The sequence below is a fragment of the Phodopus roborovskii genome, unplaced genomic scaffold, assembly GCF_943737965.1.
Source record: "Phodopus roborovskii unplaced genomic scaffold, PHOROB, whole genome shotgun sequence".
NCBI lineage: Eukaryota > Metazoa > Chordata > Mammalia > Rodentia > Cricetidae > Phodopus > Phodopus roborovskii.
In genome coordinates, this window is record NW_026126020.1 from 335,788 (window position 1) to 355,846 (window position 20,059).

At 35.0% G+C, this 20,059-nt stretch overlaps 1 protein-coding gene across 1 annotated transcript in view; it reads right to left on the minus strand.

Moving 5' to 3' along the window:
* Positions 1 to 4,945: 4,945 nt before the first annotated feature.
* Positions 4,946 to 20,059, minus strand: part of Zmat1 (zinc finger matrin-type 1) — a 30,353-nt gene continuing 15,239 nt past the window's right edge. The window contains exons 2-7 of the mRNA XM_051179343.1: positions 19,822 to 19,928; positions 18,531 to 18,632; positions 18,275 to 18,449; positions 16,024 to 16,089; positions 9,249 to 9,348; positions 4,946 to 6,653 (exon numbers count right to left, since the gene is read on the minus strand). Of these exons, the coding sequence (XP_051035300.1) occupies positions 5,324 to 6,653; positions 9,249 to 9,348; positions 16,024 to 16,089; positions 18,275 to 18,449; positions 18,531 to 18,632; positions 19,822 to 19,928 (1,880 nt within the window). The 3' untranslated portion in view covers positions 4,946 to 5,323. The remainder of the gene's footprint in view (positions 6,654 to 9,248; positions 9,349 to 16,023; positions 16,090 to 18,274; positions 18,450 to 18,530; positions 18,633 to 19,821; positions 19,929 to 20,059) is intronic.

Sequence of the window (20,059 nt, forward strand, 5' to 3'; positions counted from 1 at the left end):
GTGAAACAAAGCTGATGAACTAATGGCAACACAAAGCTGCTAATGTTATAGGAGCCAGGAAACAGAGAAATCAAGCAACTAGTACTGGGATGAACTATGTTGTTTCAGGTTTTTATCTGTTTTCTATTTATCTTGTAATTTTGACCTGTGGGTATGTCTGTGGGGGTGTTTGCAGATATTTTGTATTATTTAGTTAGATTATTTATATTTGCTCTGATGTTTATCATTAATGGTGTGTTTGGTTGCTCTTCTTTTCCTCATTCCTTGGTATTTAGCAATATGATACTTTTTCTTAAATTTCTTTCATTTTATTTATTTTTGAGATTATAATATAATCACATCATTTCCCCATTCCCTTTCTTCCCTCAAACCCTTCCATATATCCCTCCTTGCTCTTATTCAAATACATGGCCTTTTTCATTAATTTTTTACATATATATGTAATTTACATATATATATATATATGGGTATACATCTATATATATTTATTTAACTGTAAATATATATGGGTATACATCTATATATATTTATTTAACTGTAATTATATATAAAGGTATAATTATATAATATGCACTTATTATCTGTCTGTATAATGTTACTTGTATGTTTTCAAGGCTGACCATTTGGTATTGGATAACCAAGTGCTATAATTCTTCCTTGGAAAATACTATTTCTCCTGCTCTCAGCATTTCTTACTTGCCTGCAGTCCTTTGTGTAGGGCTGCGGCTTCATGGATTTATCCCCCATCCACTTTAACATGTCTATTGTGCTCATTCAGGTTATGATGGTTCTGGTCTTTGGATGTTGGCATTTGTTTCTATAAGTGTCCCTATTATTCTTGCTGCACTCCATAGGTTTTGTAAGATACAATTTCTATAATTTGTTGCTTAATTGAATATTATTTTTCTGGATGTATTGGTTCAGTAAAACCAAGCTGTTACTATATGAAATTACTGGAAAATATTTCATGTTTAGTAGATAAGAATGTGTATTCAGAGTATTTTAGGAATGTCCATTTGGTCTAACATTCAATTTAACTCTGATAGCTTAGTGGCTGGATAATCTTTCCTCTGCTTCAAATAGGATGTTGAAGTACTCTACTAATATTCTAGTACTCTCTTATCTACCACTTAAGGGATTTTAATGTTTTAATTCTAATGAGTATACTTATTATTTTTTTTACTTTTGCTGAATTGATCCATTTTATCATTATGGAGATGATTGCTTTATGGAAGAGTACTTGTTGGACATGAATAAGACCCTAGGTACAATTCTAGGTACTGTAGAACCATAAAGAAGAAGAAGAAAAAAAATCCTTGTTACCATTTTATGACTTTCCTTGTTTATTCTTATCTTTTTAACTCAATTTCTGAAAGTGTATGTTATGTTTGATTCATTTTGCCTTTCATTTTGCTGGAGTATTTTATTCAATCTCTTAATTCTCAGTATATCAGTATAATTATAGGCAAAGTGATTTTTGCGTAAGAAATGTTTTCTGATTAGAAATACTCAATGATGCTGCCATATAGTCCATTTTGTTTTTATAGGAAAATACCTGAGACTAGTCATATTTACTGAATGGTATAATTCTTATTTATGAATACTGGAAGGTGCTGGTATATTTGGCATCTGGTAAGGGCCCAAACTCCATTTCCAAGATGGTGTATAGAATGCCGTATCCTGCACCATGATGAACACTCACTCCTTCCATGGCCAAAGTGGCAAAAAGTGATGTAAAGGCCACAAGGCTTCCTTTTTACACCGGCATTAATGTAACTGTGAAAACAGGCCTCTCATGGTTTAAACACATTCCAGTCGGTTCTCATCTCACAACACTATTATATTATGGATTAATTTTTAAGCACATGAATTTACAGGGGATAAAACCACAGTAAGATCTGACTAATACTATAGCCCTCTTTTACTTGCTGATATCATTCAGGTCTGACCTTACCTGACTACACCTTCCATTCTCGCATCCATTGTCATAAATGCTTCATGTGAGATGCCCCTCTTTGGATGTATACTCTCTATCCCTGATTACTCCTTTCCTTTGCAACTTATCCCAGAAGCTCCGATGACCTTGGATCTGAGGTACCACCAAATCTCTTACTAGTCCTTTTCTTCCCTTAGAACAGTGGTTCTCAACTTTCTTAATGGGCAACAATTTAATACAGTTCCTTGGGTTGTGATGACCACCAACCACAACATCATTTTCATTGCACTTACTGACTGTTATAAGTCCCACAAGAACACCCAGCTACACAATCATAATGTATATGCAGAGGACCTAGCCCAGACACTTATAGGGTCTGTGATTGTTGCTTCAGTGTCCATGATCCCTTATGAGTCCTGCTTAGTTGGTTCTGTGCCGTTTTCTAATGGTATCTTCGACACCCCCTGGCTCCTGCAATCCTCCTGCCATCTCTTCTGTAGGGTTCCCCTGCTCTGCTCAGTGCTTGGCTGTGGGTCTCTGCATCTGCTCCCATCATTTGCTGGATGATATTTCTCTGGTGACAACTGGGTTAGGAATTGATCAATGAGTATAGCAGAATATCATTAGTAGTCATTTCTGTCATATTTGGTTCTATTCTGGGTCTCTAGGCTGTCTGAAAACTGGTTCCTGGCCATCCAGGCAGTCACAGGCATGGGCTCCCTCTTGTGGCATGGGCATCAAGTTGGACTGGTAATTGGTTGGTCACCCCTACAAGTTTCTACACCACTATTACCCCAGAATATCTTGGAGTTAGAAGATTGTAGGCTGAAGGTTTGTGGCTAGTTTGGTGATCCAGTTCCGCTGCTGGAAGCCTTGCCGGGTTACGGAAAATGGCCAGTTCAGGCTCTGTATACTTCATTACTAGGAGTCCTTGCTAGGGTCTTCCTCATAGAATCCTGGGAGTTTCTACTGCACTAGGTTTCTTTATCACCCCCAAAATGCCCCCCAACTTCAGCAGTTTCTCCCAGTACTCTATCCACCCCTACCTGACCCCTCCTATTCTCACCTGGCCCATTCCCAGTTTAATTGCAAGATATGTTGCAGTTTTGAATGTCTCCAACAGATCTGACACAAAATGGATATCTAAAAAAGAGCTTACCAATTATAAAAAAAATACTATCAATCAATTTATTAATAGTATTTTCTGTGAGCACAGTGTGTGTGTGTGTGTGTGTGTGTGTGTGTGTGTGTGTGTTCAGAAGAAAATTTGCAAGCACTGTTGCTGGAAATTCAGTCTACTTTCTCTACCTGTCCTACTATTTTTTTCATCAATATACCAAATACTAAATATTTCTTTCTTTAAAGAGAGTGTTAATACATTGATATGAATTTATCTTATACTAAAAATCTCATGGAAGAGAAATTGATTTTATGACAACCTAACATTCTTTGGAATAATTCACTCATCTAACAATAAACCAAATCATGTCATAGTATCTACTTGTCATTAATTTAAATATGAGAAAAATATAAACTCACTTTCCCAAATGCAGATATATCACTATCATATTTGGCATGATTTTGATGGGATTAGCATTAATAGGGCCTATTATGTTTTATATTTTCTATCTCTGGACTGCATATTGTATTTTGGTGGTATCTTTGCAAAATCAAATAGCACCCTGATGACACAATTAAAGATAATAATCCCGGGATTTGGAAATGTTAGGTCATTACACTTCCTACTATTGTGAAATAAGGCTCAAGATCTTACATCAAGTACTGATCATAAAACACAGTGCACTAGCAGAAAAAAAACTTTATCAAACTATTTAAAGTTAACAACTTCCATAGTCATTAACCACTTTTATAACACTTTCCTCCTTCACTATCAAGTTGTTGGCCTTTTTCTAACCTAAAGATGAACTCAAAACTGAATGCTAACTTCTACTAAGGAATCTGTAACATAAATGAAATTAGTTTTACTATGTGGTCTTTCTAGAAATTAGTTGCAAACTCCATTTCTTAATCCTCACATGGGTAGAACAATCATCTTTTGAAGGAAATGATCACAAAGAAGTACTTAGAAATTAAAACACTTTAATATAAACTTTTTTTTCAGAATATAGACCGATTTCTATCAGCCCTTTGGATAACATTTTAAAAGTATATATCATCTAATTTATTATACACTAATATTCCACTTTCAGAACTAGAAAATACAAAAATACACTGCAAATTAGATTTAACAAAAAATGTTCTAAGATGCTTCATTCATTTTCATTGGAGAAAACAGAAACAGTAACTCACAACAGTAGTAAAATACCACCAATACTAACACAAATTCTAAAAGGAATGGATTCTGTGAAGTCTGGTCTCCCACAGGCCTGACCATTCTTCCAAAATCAAACAAGATGGGGAAAATTCAGGGTGGTATGGCTGTAGACTGCTGTGTAATTCACCATTTTAAGTACGTTATTTCTATGAGCAAACAACTCATTTTCATTGCAACTTGATGGACAAAGTAGAAACACCTCTACTTAAGAAAACCATATTATATATAAGCAATAGAATACATTTTCTTTTTGTAGAAAATCAGAGAAAGTAACTTTAAAAAAGCATATTGAATATTTTTACTTCATCTGGCTTTTGTTAGCAATTAACTGTACACATGTACAAATACACAAATAACACAAATTTCATGAAACCAAAACTTTTCATCCTTTCTTCATCCTTAAAGGAACAAAACTGCAAATTAGAAAACACTTAATATTCTGGATTTTCTTCAGTAGGTTTCTTCTTCTCCCATTCTTCTTAGTATTATGTTCTTGCTTCTTGAAGGCTAGGTTTAGAATTTGTGGTTCTTCTTTCCATTAAATTTTGAAAGCTGGGAGTGACAGAAAGGGGGGGGGAGAAGCATTTGAGAGAGGAGAGCAAAGCAAAGAATGCACACACACGCACACACACACACACACACACACACACACACGGTGGAGGGGGGATCTTCATGAACTGACACTGATTTTTACCACTTCTCTTCATTTGAAGTGCTTGATTTTTATATAAATTTCCTCGGATTTATTCCTACTGATTTTCTCAATTCACTCTTCTGTAAGTAAAACTAAAAGTTCAAGATCCTTAAGTAGGTTTACATCAAAACATTTCCTTAAAGGCTGGATCTAAGATGTCTTGTGTTTCTCATGTCCAATTTCCATTTTTGCAAACAAAAAACCCAAAGGTTTTTTTTGTTGTTGTTGTTTGTTTGTTTTTGTGGTTTTTTTTTTTGAGCTGATATTTTACCTGCCTTTCCTTTACTTCATCAGTTACTCCTGTCCTTATCTAAATCAGCATTATTTTCTTTTAGTCATTCTTGGGTATCCCATAAGTTCAGAACCCAAGAATTGACTCATCCCAAAGGATTTCCTCTTCTGTTCTTTCTTCAACAGATTTCTTTTTCTCCTTCTTGTGCTTACGTTCTTCCTTCTCTGAGGCTGCCTCATGTTTCCTTTTCTTTTTTCGATGCTTGATTTTCTCAGAACTGACCCCAGCTTTATCTTCCTCTCCTTTAGATTGCTCGCTACTCTTGTCTTTGTCTAAATCTTTATCCTGACAGCTCCTTTTCCTTTTATGCCTGGATTGTTCCTTCTCTAGCCTTTCTTTCCCTTCCCCTTCCTCCAGGTGTCGTCTTCTCTTCTGATGTCGTCTTTTATGACTTGTTTCATGGGCACTGGCATTGTCATACGAGGGCAGCTGCTTGTAAATGTCATACTCTACACTGTGTGAGTCAGGGTTATTTTCTTGCTGACTAAGGCTCAGGGGAACAGGATTTTCTGAGAAACAATCTCTCATGAACTGATAGTAGCTATCAGAGTCTAGGCTCTGTTGGCTCTCATAAGGTGGTAAATAATGAGGTAACTTGTTTTCTACAGCATGTGAACTGTTGTATGGATCTGTGTAAGTCTGGAAAGACTCACATGGGAATCTTTGCTCAAACATTCTATGATTGGATCTTCTGTCAACCATTTCTCTGTAATTATGGGTTTCAATAGCACTATCAATTCTTCTAAAAGAAGTCTTTGGCTTGAGTTCTCTAGACTCCTGCACCTTGTTGTAATCATCAAATTCATTTTGGAAATCATCATTTCTCCTCTTTGAATGAAGCGGTAACCAGTGAGGTAACTGGCCTTCCACTGGTGAACCATTGTATTGTTGCTGGTAGGTCTGTAGACACTCAGATGAAAATCTTTCTTCACATATCCTTTGTCTGTATCCAGGATCAACCCTTTCTCTGTACCTCGGATCCCTATACCTATAGTTTTCTGTTATCCGTCTAAAACTAGTATTGGGATCGAGTCCTCTGGCCTTCTGCCCTTTGATGTAATCTTCAAGCTCATCCTGGAAAGAATCATATATTTTTGACTGTGCTGGTAAACAATGAGGTAACTGGTCTTCTACCACTCGAGAATTATTGTATGGTCCTGGGTGTGTCCAGAAATTTTCAAGTGGAAGTTTTTGTTCAAGCATTTTATGTCTGGGTCTGGAATCAACCATATCTCTATACCCATGGACTTCCAAGTAATTATCCTCCATCTTCCTGAAGTGAGCCCTGGACTCCAGTTCTCTAGATTTCTTCACTTTGATGTAATCTGCACATTCACCTTGGTAAGACTCTTGCATCTTCTTTGAATTCTTTGCTTCACTGATAACATGAGATTCTCTACAAAGAAAAAAAATGCAAAGTTTTAATTACTCTGAATATTTTCTTTGCTCTAAAATATTAGTTTAAACAAAATCTACAAAGGTTGAAATAAAAAATTAAAACTGTAAAAAAATATAAAGCATGAGTATTCAGATATATTTCCAGAATTTCACAAGTTTTATGCAAAAACATTTCTTAGAAGATGGTGGAGTGCAGACATTGACACTTCAATTTTCTTCATGATACCGAAATAAAATCTCCTGTATTTCTCAGTTTAATTCATTGCTGCTGAAATGAAGAACTCCTTTTTTTTTTGTCCTGTTGTCCAGCCTTACTTCTGGATGTATAAATCCATCCATTTTACTGCCTCCAAAATGCCAACAGTCTCTATGATTCACTGGATATATATTGTCCAGACTAAAAAGATCAACAAAGAGACTTTAAACTGCACTGTTAGTCAAATGGCCTAAGCATACAATATTTTATTCAACAGTTGTAGAATACTTATTTTTCTCAACAACTTCTGGAACTGCACAGCCAGGGAAACATTAGAGAGAAGTGAAAAGATGCTCCCTAAAAGCATTTGAAGCTTGCTTTATAATAGGGAATCCATGCCTACTGTTGTAAATCTGCTCCAAATCCATGACTAAAGAGGTCTTAGACCCTGGGAAGGGATGGTAAGATGTTTGTTTAGTTAAATTGACAGCATCAAGCCATCCTCTTCATGTCTATGTTTACATCCACAGACAAAGGCTAGTCTCTGCCTTGAACACAGAGTTCTCTCCTTTGCAGGTAAATGCAGAGACACATGGCTGCATAAGGTGCTGAGAATAAAGGCTTGTCCTTAAACTAGACATTTACACCACCCACTTTAATACTCAAGGAATACTGGGGAAGATGGATCAGAAATAATATTAGGTTCTGGTGAATGGGGAGAGGAACTAAAATTGTATATTTTAAGCACAACACAAACAGGTTAAGTATGAACTTATAGCAGCTGCCACCAGGTCCACAGAAGTTGGGCCCTCCTAATTGTCAGCTATCAAGAGGAAAGGGATTCATGAGGTCCTACTGCATACTACTGATCTACTATCAACCAAAAGATTCTTGGATAGGGGCAATTGTATCCAGATGTTTACTCGATGGTGATTCCACAAGGTTCTGATGGGTAGTTCCCAACTCAAGACCAGGCAGGCAGCCCTCAATAAACTTGGTGGAACACTAAAAAGAACCAAAGCTAGTACACAGCAGGAAGAGAGTGAAGGTGGCTAGTAGGGTGTGTGTGTGTGTCGGTGGAGGGGGCTGATGGTAGATGTCATTCTGTAAATATGTTTCTCATACTGGTTAATGAATAAAGCACTGTTGGCCAATAGGAAATCAAGATAGGTGGGACTAGGAGACAAGGAGGATATAACAAATAGTAAGGAGGAGTCAACATGGAGAGTCTGGAGAAGGCAGAACCACCAGCTGCCTCTCATTGGTAAGACCATGTGGAAATACATAGAAATGGGTTAATAATTAAGACAGAGCTAGCCTATAAGAAACTAGTACCTGGCCAATAGCATTATATCAAATACAGAGTCTCTGTGCATTAATTGGGGCTGGCGCGGCAGCAGGACAAGACCAGCGGTGGGCGGAAAAACCTTACTCCTTACAGGGGGCTGACAGGAGAGGCAGGGAAGAGTAAAAGGAATACATATTGTACATGTACAAAATTATGAAAGAATAAAATTTACTTATTAAAGAAGAAAGGAAAACACAAGATAACAAATGTTGATGAGAATGCAGAGAAAAAAATGAATACACATTTTGGTGGGAATGTCAATTTGTGCAGCCATTATGGAAATCTGTATGGAGGTTCTTCAAAAACGAAACGTATAAATGCCATCAGATTCAATTATATTACTCCAAGGCACATAAGGACATAGGACTAAAGGATCCTATGTCACTTACAAGAGAGATGCATATACAGCAATATCATTCACAATAGCCAAGTTACACAATAGTTTAGGTGACCACCAGCAGATAAATAAAGGATATATTGTGACATGCAAAGAAATAGTGTTTAATTACAAAGAAAAATAAAATTCATTTGTTTGCTGCAAAAAAAATAGGATAGACATGGAGTGATTTCTCTTCATCTTAAAATCATGTTAATATTGACTAAAAATGGATCTGTATTCTGCATTCTAGGTATAACAGCATAACCTTCATTCTTATCCATTATATCTCAATATAAAGATGATGATTAGATCACTGAATCCTTGGAACTAAGAAAACCTTTTTGAGATGCCTTGAATTTGCATGGCTAGCCTGAAGAAAAATTTTCTTTTAGCATATCTACAAAGAAAAATAATCTTGTTTACTCAGGAGGGGGCACCAATTTGCCAGCCAGATAGATCTATTAGTTCATTATCTACTAGTCCATTACTGTGAGTAGAAAATATCCTTGGCACTAGTGTGTAATATGTTATAAATACTGCTTACCACTTCTAGGTCAGGTAATAGGAAAATGAATATCTAGAAAGTTAATAAAATATATTAAAGAGTATTTGACTAGAACCTTTAGTCATTGGTAACATGAGAATGTTTTTTAATAAAAAAAACACTTACTTAATTTGATGTTCACTTCCTTGCATGTGGGACCGGAACATATGTAAAGATGTAAAGGTGATACTGCAGATATGGCATACGTAGGTTCTCATTCTATATGCTATATATATAAAAAGAAATGAGAGCATTTAAGAAGATCAATAAGTAAAAACTTAAGAGTCATATAATGTCAGTGATGAATGATAAATTATTACTTGAAATTTCCCAAGAAAGACTGGTCCCAAGACATAAAATTCCTTGCTGATAGTCACAGATGCAAAGAGCAGAGATAGTATCTCTTAGCCCACACTTCTAAATTTAATTCCCAGAATTCTTCATACTATACACTTTATCCATATTCTTCATTGATTCCTAAGAATCTGTTATGTGCTTGCTTGCTGTTACTACATATACTTTATAGCAGGAATCTCAAACTTATAATGGCTAACAAACTTATTCTTCTTCTTCACTGATATTCAACAGCCTTTTCATTCACTATTAGTTATTCCTTTTCATTCACTATTAGTTATTTTCCTACACAACTGAACCCTGAAACGTCCAAAAATTTTAGTTAACAAATAGTTAAATTTTATTCTCTTACCTGAAATAACTGTAGTTCACTAGTTATCAAAAATAATTCCCACAAATTTTAGAAAAGATAATCATTGAGCCCCATGCATAGGATGAAAGGTGAAAGTAAAATTCTGAAAAGATGGTTGGCATTTAAAATGAGTAAAAATAAAATAAAACAAAAACAAAACCATAAAACCAAAACAAAAACTTTCTCAAAACAAACAAAAATACTGTAAAAAAATAAAAAAAGCTATATAAGAGCTAATTATTCTGCTTTCAAAGTAGAATTAGTTGCAGGAAATAAACTTATTTTCTAAATTGTACCATCCTTCCAATTTCTTCTTGGTCAAAAGATGAGCAACATTCATGAAACAAGTATAAAATCAACACTATTCTAGATATGGGGCAATAAATTGGTAGCACATAAATTTTAAGGACAACCATAATAAACATCTTATAAATCAAACAGTAGCTTAATCACTAAATAAGATAAGTTAATCATATTCAAGTTGACAAAAATTATTTACAGAAACCAGAGTAAAACAAAAATAATGATACTGAATAACATGTTCAGCAATCAACAGTTACATTAAATTTTGAATGAATGTTTTGATAAGGATACTCAGAACATCCTTTAGATATAGAACAGTCTTTCAAAAAATGGTGTTATAAAAACTGATTATCTATATAAGAATGTAGGTAGATTTCTGTCTTTCACCAGTTACTCTGATTAACTCAAAATGGACTAAAGACTTAAATAATATTGGCATAGTAGCAGAAACATATATTCAGGCAATAACAATTGATGAAAAAGAGGCCATAAGTTTCAAGGAGAGTAGGAAGGAATATATCAGAGAGCTTTGAGGGAGGAAAGGAAAGGGATAAATGCTGTAATTAAAATATAATCTCAAAACTAAACAACAAAACACAGCTATGAAAACACATGTAAAATGGTCCACGGTACTGTAATATGTGAGGAATTTTTGGAAAAAGGCTCTCAAAATTTGGGAAGCAAATGCAAAAACAAATAGGATTTTTAAAAAATATTAGAGCTCCTGAACAACAAAGGAAGCACACAATAGAACTTACGGACAAGAGGGAGAAAATACTGTGATCTGTATATATAACAAGCGAGTGAGATCCAGAATATTTAAGGAACTGCCAAACCTCAATAACAGTAACAAAAAACTTTTGGTTGTTCCTCAGAAGGAGACATCCAAATGTCCAATAAGTACATGAAAATTACAGAACATCACTAGTCATCAGGTAAATGAAAACTGAAAGAACAAGGAGATGCCACCATACCTGAAGAATAGCTAATATAAAAAAGCCTAAGGATATGAAATGTTGGTGAGGATGTGGAGAAAAATGTTGGTAGAAACCTAAATTAGAAAAGCCATTAAAACTATGGAGGGCACTTATCAAATAAGAAAAACTACCACATATTCTTGTAAATGCAAAATTAGTGTATATCCAAAGAACTAAAATCAATGTATAAGAAACATATGCATTCTCATGTTTATTACACTACTCACAGCAGGCAAGAAATAAAACAATTCAAGTACTCACTAATTGTTGATTGGATAAAGTACACACAACAGAATGTTATTCTGTCATGTAAAACAAAGCAAAACAAAACTAAACTAAAATCCTGTCTCTTGTGACAACATAGATGGAACTGAATGTAACTATTTTAGGTGATATAAGGCAGCATGGAAAGTACTATGTGAGCTTCCTTCAAATGTTATATCTATGTTAATACAATATAAGTTTAGAATAGAATTGTCATCAAGGCCAAGGATAATAGGAAGCAAGGGAATGACGTATACATGTTGGTCTATGTGTACTGTTTAGTGAGATGGGGGAAGTATGTCTGGGGTGTTACTCCATTGTATGATAATTAAAATAGATAATCAGTAAAACCTATATATTTCAAACAGCTAGGAAATGGATTTTGGAAAAATTCACTACAAAAATCCCAAAAATGCTTAACTTGTGTTACATGTTACACAAAATATACCCATATCAAGCATTATATTATACTACCACAACTACCCACAGCTTTAATGGTTTAGTGCGTTTGAAAACTCTGAATGAATGATTCCTTAAAATTATCTTCTGTCTCTATGCTCTTATTTCATGCTTATTAAATAACTTTGTTTCTAATTTGGTTTCCTGTATTCTTTGAAACCAGGAAAAATAGTATGGAATCACAGACATCCAATATCAAAAACAAGCAAACAAACAAAAACAACCAGGAACTGGAAATAATGTCTTCTGTTACTGTGAATGAATGGTAGAATGACAATTCACTAACATGAAGTACAATGTTTACCAAATTTCTCTGGTAAAAATCACCTGGAGAATTAGGTCTATATTCCTAAAACTCTTTCCTGGAGAATAGAGTTCAGTTTCTAACTGGAATTGGGAATTAGTTTTGAAAACTAGCACTGCAAGTAGATTATCAGAGATGTGATAACTATCCTGAATGGAATATTTTTACAATTCCTTGGTTATCTATTGGCCTCTTTCAAGTTTGTTTGTGAGTCATGGTTTGAAAACAATTAACTGAAGACTATGGATTCCCTACAAAATGAACCACTCAACCAGAAATTGTGGGTCTTCATAGCAACATTACCAGGAAAATATTGAGAGAGAGAGAGAGAGAGAGAGAGAGAGGGGAGAGGGAGAGGGAGAGAGAGCGCAGCTAAGTGATTCAGGATAAACAAGACTCCCTTGGCTTTTCCATACACTGATGTTTATCATTTTTTTAGAATAATTATATTGGTCAACTTCATGTGAGACCAATGAAATCAGAATCTCCAGGGGGTAGAGAAGGACTGTCCTTCTTGAGCATTCTCTACATAATTTTACTTTGCAGTCATTGTTGAAGGTCTAACTAGATTACTGAGTTTAGTGATATTCTTTGTGATTATAAAGTCTCTTGATTGTGTGTGTATATTTCTTTAGTATTTATAATGGTTACTGAACCATTTTCTGTTGAGTTCCTCTTGTGTTTTTTCCACAAATTTCATCAATATTAAGGTTCTAATAGTGGAAATACAGGAGTTTAGAAGGGTTGCTGGTCACATGTGAAAAGTCAAAGAGGCAATTCCAGAACTGTTGTAATTACTAGTATCTTAACTCTTGGATTTTCTACTATGTATCCCTTGCTGGACTGGAAATCACTATGTTGCTCAGGCTGGCCTCAAACATATAACATACAAACATATAATATACAGTAATCATCCTTCCTCTCCCTCCTGAGAACTGGACATGTACCACTATGTCCAGTTGAACTAGCTATTTTCGTAATGCTCAAATGTTTATGCTCAGGAGGCAGGAGTTATGACAGGACACATCTATTCTTTGTGCACTAGCTTCAGAAATTAGAGTAAAATGTTTTCAATATATAGACTAAATTTTGCTGATGCTACTTCATGGTCAGATAAGAACTTCAGAACTTCACCTTTTTTTTTTTTTTTTTTTTTTTTTTTTGGCTGCTTAAGGTTTTTGTAATTTTGACACAAACTAGGATCATCTGGCTTAAGGGAACCTCAATTGAAAAAACGGATCAGACAGGACTGTGAGCAAGCATGTGGGACACTTTCTTGATTAGAGTGATGTGGAAGAACCCTAGGCAAGTGGTGCTATCTGTATAAGAAAGTAGACTGAGCCAGTCATGGTGGCAAGCCAATAATCAATATTCCTCACAGTCTCTGCTTCAGTTATTGCCTCCAGGTTCCTTCCCTGAATTCCTTCCATAGCTGACTATAAATGGCAAGCTAAAATAAACCCTTTCTTTCCAACATTGCTTTTGGTCATGCCATTTTATCATAGAAAGCAAACTAAGACATCATTGTTCCCTCAGTCTAATAACCTTGACATTTCGGAGTACTAAAATGCCATTTCCCATAGCAGCAACAACAGTCCAAAAACTTCTCATTTAGACTCAGTTAAAATTTACACAGATGCTACACATTTCAGATACCCTCCATTGTTCACCAGCAGGAAAAATACTGAACAATTGGTAATTCATAATTCCTTCAAGCACCTATTTTTTAAAGTAGACTGCCACTTCTACTTTTATGCTTGCTTAAATCAACATTCTTTAAAATATTGGGTAAAACTATATGTCCCTACAAAATGTTTTAGTACTCTGAATCACACTCTGGCAGAAACAGAAATAGTACAAACAAAGGGAAAGCACATGCGGTAAAGATTCATTAATAGTTCACTGATTCACATACTAATCTCTACTAATGTAGGAATAGTTCTGTCTTTTTTTGTCTAGCAATAGAATCAGAGATAAATTACATGCCATTTCCTCCCTTAAAGACCTTAAACTGAATGGGAGAAAAAGCATGAAGAGAGATAACACAGAAGCGTTGGCAGTCTAAGGGAAGAAAAGGGCTTCCAAGTAGCAGCAGAACTTTTATGAATGAGTGTGAATTATTCAGAAGCAGGTTAAAAAATATTTAAGACAAGGGAGGAGGGGTATGAGCAGTAGTACAAAGAAAAGAAGTAAGATAATGGTAACAGCAGGTCAGTAGCAGAGGACAAGCATGGAGCTGAGGAAAATTAAAAGGAGATAGTTGTAGCATTTAGATTCCATCCTTAGAAGATGAAAAAAAAAAAACAGTAAGGAAATTTCAAGTTAGACTGTATCATGGAAATATTTGTATTTTTAACGAAACATTTCATTAATTGAATTGAGAGTGCATTCACAGAGGCAAAACCAGTGGGAGGGAAAGTATTTAGAAGACTGTGATTCTGTGTTTTCATGTTTCTTACGTATAAATTATTTATACATCTTGTTAAAGAAGTGAATTCTGAATAAGTAGGTCTATATGCAAGGCTGGATTCCTTTTCTTCTAATAAACTCTCAAATGATACCAACAATGCTGGTCTATACCTTACAGTCTAACAAAACTGAAAGACTATGTAAAGACCTATAATAGTGTAGGAAGAGTATTGATGGAGTTAAGGGGACAGTAATAAGTTAGGAGGTAAAATAATCACAACTTGGCATTTCATTAGTTTTAGAAACTTATGATGGTGTGGTATCGGGGCATTGACAGTTAACTATAGGTTTTTACTTTGGAACAGTATTGATTTAAAATGGCTTTGAGGTGTCCAAGTGCAATATTATCTACCATTTTGACATGCAGTCTAAATTTGATGGACAGGTTATGAGAATATAGATGACAGGTAAAACCAGGGGAATACAAGGAACTGTGCATGTAGAGTCAAGCCAATAATGGAACCTGGCAATACCTAAATTTAGACAGTGAACTGACAAAGATCTGATACAGAAAGCAAATAAAGAGAAATACAGGAGAAGCAGACTGTGAGGAGTTATGCAGAAAGTCTATCTAGTAAGAATAGGTGAAATACAATGGGTTGAAGAAAAGAAGGCAGAAGAAAGAATAAGAAAAGGCAGTAAGACACACTAGAAGTAAGAAGGTGCTTTTATGTAGTGGGGATCTCCATTCGGTGGGGATCTCCATTCAAGGCCAGTTTCGATGTTGTACATTAAATTTTACTAGCCTTCCTTAGCTCTAAGCCATCTGGTCCTTTTTTAACCTTTCTACTTCCATCAGTCAAAATCATAGAAATCTATGTATCATGATATTTCATTTCCTTTGTTAGCAAAATATGTGCATAAAATATATACTTGTAGTCTTTTGCAATGAGGTATTATTAACTAATTCACATATTTTCTTCTTTAGGGAAAATTGTATATTCCTATTAATACTACTAAGAATGACTATTTGAGCACCACAAATGAATATCTTTGTATCATACTAATTTGAAATATTTCTTTAAAGTAACATGAAATCACACACACAGACAGAAAGACACACACGCACACAGACACACTAGTGTATAGTTTTTGAAATTAAGAGACATAAAAGACTTTCTAGTTCACGTGTCTATAGAAAAATGAATCAAATTACATGGAATTGATTGTTTGAATACTATCAATAAAAACTAGTATGTTTTATAACAAACTTCCTGTGAAAACTTCTTCCGGATTGCCATGTACATTTGATTTTGCTGGAAGATATTTTTCTGCTATCTAGCTATAAATGTTTTCTTATGTTGTGGAGCATGAGCAGCTTATTAAAAGAAGCAGGAATGGGCTTACACTATCTTCTTGGATTATTCAGATCCAAAGCACTGCTGGAGGAAAAAGGAGTAGTTATGTCTTTATTCCTACCTGGAGGAGGCTTCACAATAACGGACTTTACAAAAGTTGGTGCTGCAGAAGTAGCATTGGGTTTATCTGTAATGAGACATTATCAACATGTGATCAGATATTAGAACTGCATTTGTTGTAAAGTATTAAAGAAATTCTCTAAAAACTACTGTCTTTCTACATTTTCAGCACAGGACTTCTGGATAAAGAAAATAAAGTTGTGAAGGCTCTCCTGTAAGATAAATGTGAATATAAGTAAAGATATGGGAAGGAAGTAATATGTTACTTCCAATATTGCTTGACCAATTTCATTTAAGGAAACAAAAGAAGTATGGGAGCCATTTCAAGATGATTCTTTTGTAGTTCACAGGATAAATCAGATGGCATGAACTTCTAAATCGACATTTTTCTCAAACAACATATCTATTCTGTCTTAATTTGTGATGTTTACACCAGAATGAACTCTTAGTAGTTAGTATCTTGAAACTATATGTTTTATTGTATGTCTCTTCGTATTTATTCTGTCTTAAGTTGTGATGTTTACACCAGAATGAACTCTCAGTAGTTAATAGCTTGAAACTATATGTGTTATTGTATGTCTCTTTCAATTGCTTTCATCCTTGAAGCAAAAATAATGTATTTGGACTTGACAGATTTTGTTGATCCCTCCTGGAAGGCATCACCCTCCCTGTAGAGTCGGGGGGAGATGGGATGGGAGGGTGGTCGGGGGGCATGGGAGGGAGGGAGAGGGAACTGGAATCGATATGTGAAATAAGAAATAAAATAAATAAAAAATAATGTATTTGGGGACTGTAGGGGAGATATTTATAAAATGGTTTCTCTTATAAGGAACAATGACTGTCCCTATTTAAATCAATAGATAAGAAAACAAGCATATAACAATTTGAGAAGCTAGAATATAAAAATTAATTTTAGTTTACCTTATTAGAAAAATAACTTATAATAATATACTGAGGTAATGACTTTTCTTTGGACAATACCTATAGGATATGCTGCACATGTATGCTGATGATTTTTTTCAGAAATCAGTTCCTTAGTGACATAGTATTAAAGCTCTTAAGAACATCCTAAATTGAGCCAGGCTGTGGTGGTGCACAACTTTAATCCCAGCACTGTGGAGGCATAGGCAGTCTGATCTCTGTGAGTTTGAGATCAGCCTGGCCTAAAGTTTGCCTTCCAGGAAGGTTGCAAAGCTACAGGAAACCTTGTCTCAAAAAAAAAAATGAATGTGCTAAATTATTTGTTGTAGCTGATCAATTGTCGTTTTTGATAACATGTAAAAATTTCAAAATATGAGCTGTTTACCTAAATATACCCTGCCAGTTCAATGGAAGCTCTTTATTATTATTATTATTATTATTATTATTGTTGTTATTATTATTATTATTATTTTACATATTGATCCCAGTTCCCTCTTCCCTCTCCTTCCCATCCTCCCATGACCCTCCCCAAATCCTCCCTCATCACATTTCCCATCCAATCTCCAGGGAGGATGAGGCCTTCCATGAGGGATCATTAAAGCCTGTCAAGTCATTTGGAGGGCCTAAGTCCTCCCTCCTGCCTCTAGGCTAAGGGAGTATCCCTCCATGGGGAATGTGCTCCCAAAGTCCTTTCCTGCACCAGGGATCCATCCTGCTTCAAGGGAAGCTCTTTCATTTGTTCATTTGAATAGTACTAGAATGAAGAGGCAATGTTCTATAATTCTCTGTACCTTTGGAAATTAGCATACTGTAATTATTCACTGGTACTTCATATTTATAGAAGTAAAAGGATGGATTATCAGTATTGGTGGAGATTCAGCAATTTAGTTTCTTTTTTACACTTTGGTAATAAGCATACTGCACAATACATATAGTATAGTATATTATAGTACAGTACAGAAGTACACTGTAGTGAGGACATTGATCTCAATAGACAAGTGAGATGAAGTTTTAGAAAGTAGTATATCAAGAGATTATACTAAGGGGGGAACATATTAAATATTCAAGATTTTTTATTTCTCCAACTGCTTATTGCTATTTATAACATATATCAGTCATTTGTTTTATATGGATTTAGTGAAACAAATAGCGGCCATAATATTTCTTAAAATTTAGGTTGCAATTATCTCCACAGACAAGGACACAGAAAGCGATTTACTAAGCAGAAGAATCAAGTTGGTTGAACTGTAGTGAAAGTTTGCTCCCCAAAACGGGTGGTACAGTGTGGGTTAGAGTACTTATCTGAGATAAAAAGATGAAGAGAATCTTACCCATCTTTGGTTGACATCCTGATGGAGATAGTGTATCTTGTTCTTCCAGTAATTGCTTTTGATTTTGTGGATGGCTCTTTCCCACATAGTGAGATTGAGCAATGGCTGAGGAGTCAAAACTCATGTTGCAGAAATCACTAAATTTGTTTCTGTTAACTTCTCCACTCTTGTACACCTGGAAAACTCACAATCAATTTTTTTGAAAGATTAAAAACCTGACAGATCAGAATTATAATATTCAACATAGACCACTCACCTGAGAATTCTCAACATGCATGCTTACTTTTGTACCAGGCACTTCGTTTTGTTCCCCATGCACTTGGAGATAGAACTTAACATTTTGAGCATGTATTTCACTCTGGAAAAAAAGATGTGACTTGATTTATTTAACAATAGATACCTAAAATGCACACCTCTCTGAATGTGAGGCCAGAAGACATCAATTATTTTTGTTTTTATTTTTCAAATAAGGTTTCTCTGTGTAACAGCTCTGGCTGGCTCTGTAGATCAGGCTGGCCTTGAACTCACAGAGATCCACTTGCCTCTGCCTCCCAAATGCTGGGATTAAAGACATGCAATACCACCACTTGGCAGGAAACATTAATTTTAGCACACTTTGCATTAATTTTTTTTTCTTTTGCAGTCAGGGCCTTGAACAGGCTAGGCAAGTGACATACTTTTGAGCTACATTCTCAAACCATGACTACAATAACTAGAGTTTCACTCCTTTTAAATCTCTAAACTTCAGTTAAAATAAATGACTCTACAACTTAGAAGTCAGTATTTTTGTGGTTTTGCTATCATGTTAGGTAAACATGATGGGTTTCATTATGACCTTTTCATGCATGTATATATTTTCATTATATTATGTATTATCTCTTTTCTTCTCTAGTGCCTGCTAATTCACTCTTCCTAACTATCCCTTCTACTGTCATGTCTTTTTATGCATGCCCCAATGATCTTGATTAGAATAACTTACACAAATTTTAATAAAAGATATTTACATGATTATGAGCCTCTTATCAGTGACTACACCACTGCAGGAAATCTCTTTCTTTCCCAGCAACCATCAATTGACAATAGATGCACAAGGAGCAATGAAGCCTCATGATCTCCTGCCTCCTAGCAACTGTTTACTGTCAATGCATCTGGGGATGGGTGGGGGGCTTATGAGCCTCTCCACCTTCATTTCAGGAAGCTGAAACAGCAAATCTATAATCTACCTTTATTATAAAGGAAGACTCTAGGAGTTCTACAGCATCGCTCAAAGTTGCTAATACCTACATTGTATTTACTACAACAACAGAGAATATAAAAGGAGACAGAAAAGAAAATGTGCAGTCAAAACCACTGACTTTAATCTAGACTCCCTAAACTTCAATTTGTATGTGACTATCTTTTCCTGAGCCAATATTCTTGTCTGTCAAATAGAAATGTTACTATATTTCAGGTTCTTAAATTAATCAAGTAAGATGACTTATATGAAGCTGACTTGCTACACTTAAAAATATGATTTCTCATCTTTATTCCCACTGCATTTAACCAACCTCATAATGTGCACTCCTTTCTGATTCAAGATGCAGTACAACTCCACATGCTTGACAAAAGTCATCTGTAAAATACGCAGATCTTTCTTGTCCATCACAGGTGGCATCTATCAATAAAGAAAACAATCTACCAATCTACCATATCAACAAAGTTTGAATTAAACAAATTTTTATGTTTCAGTCAGGGTATGTAGTAATAGCCTTTTCCTCAAATATGTCATTTAATGTGATATATTAT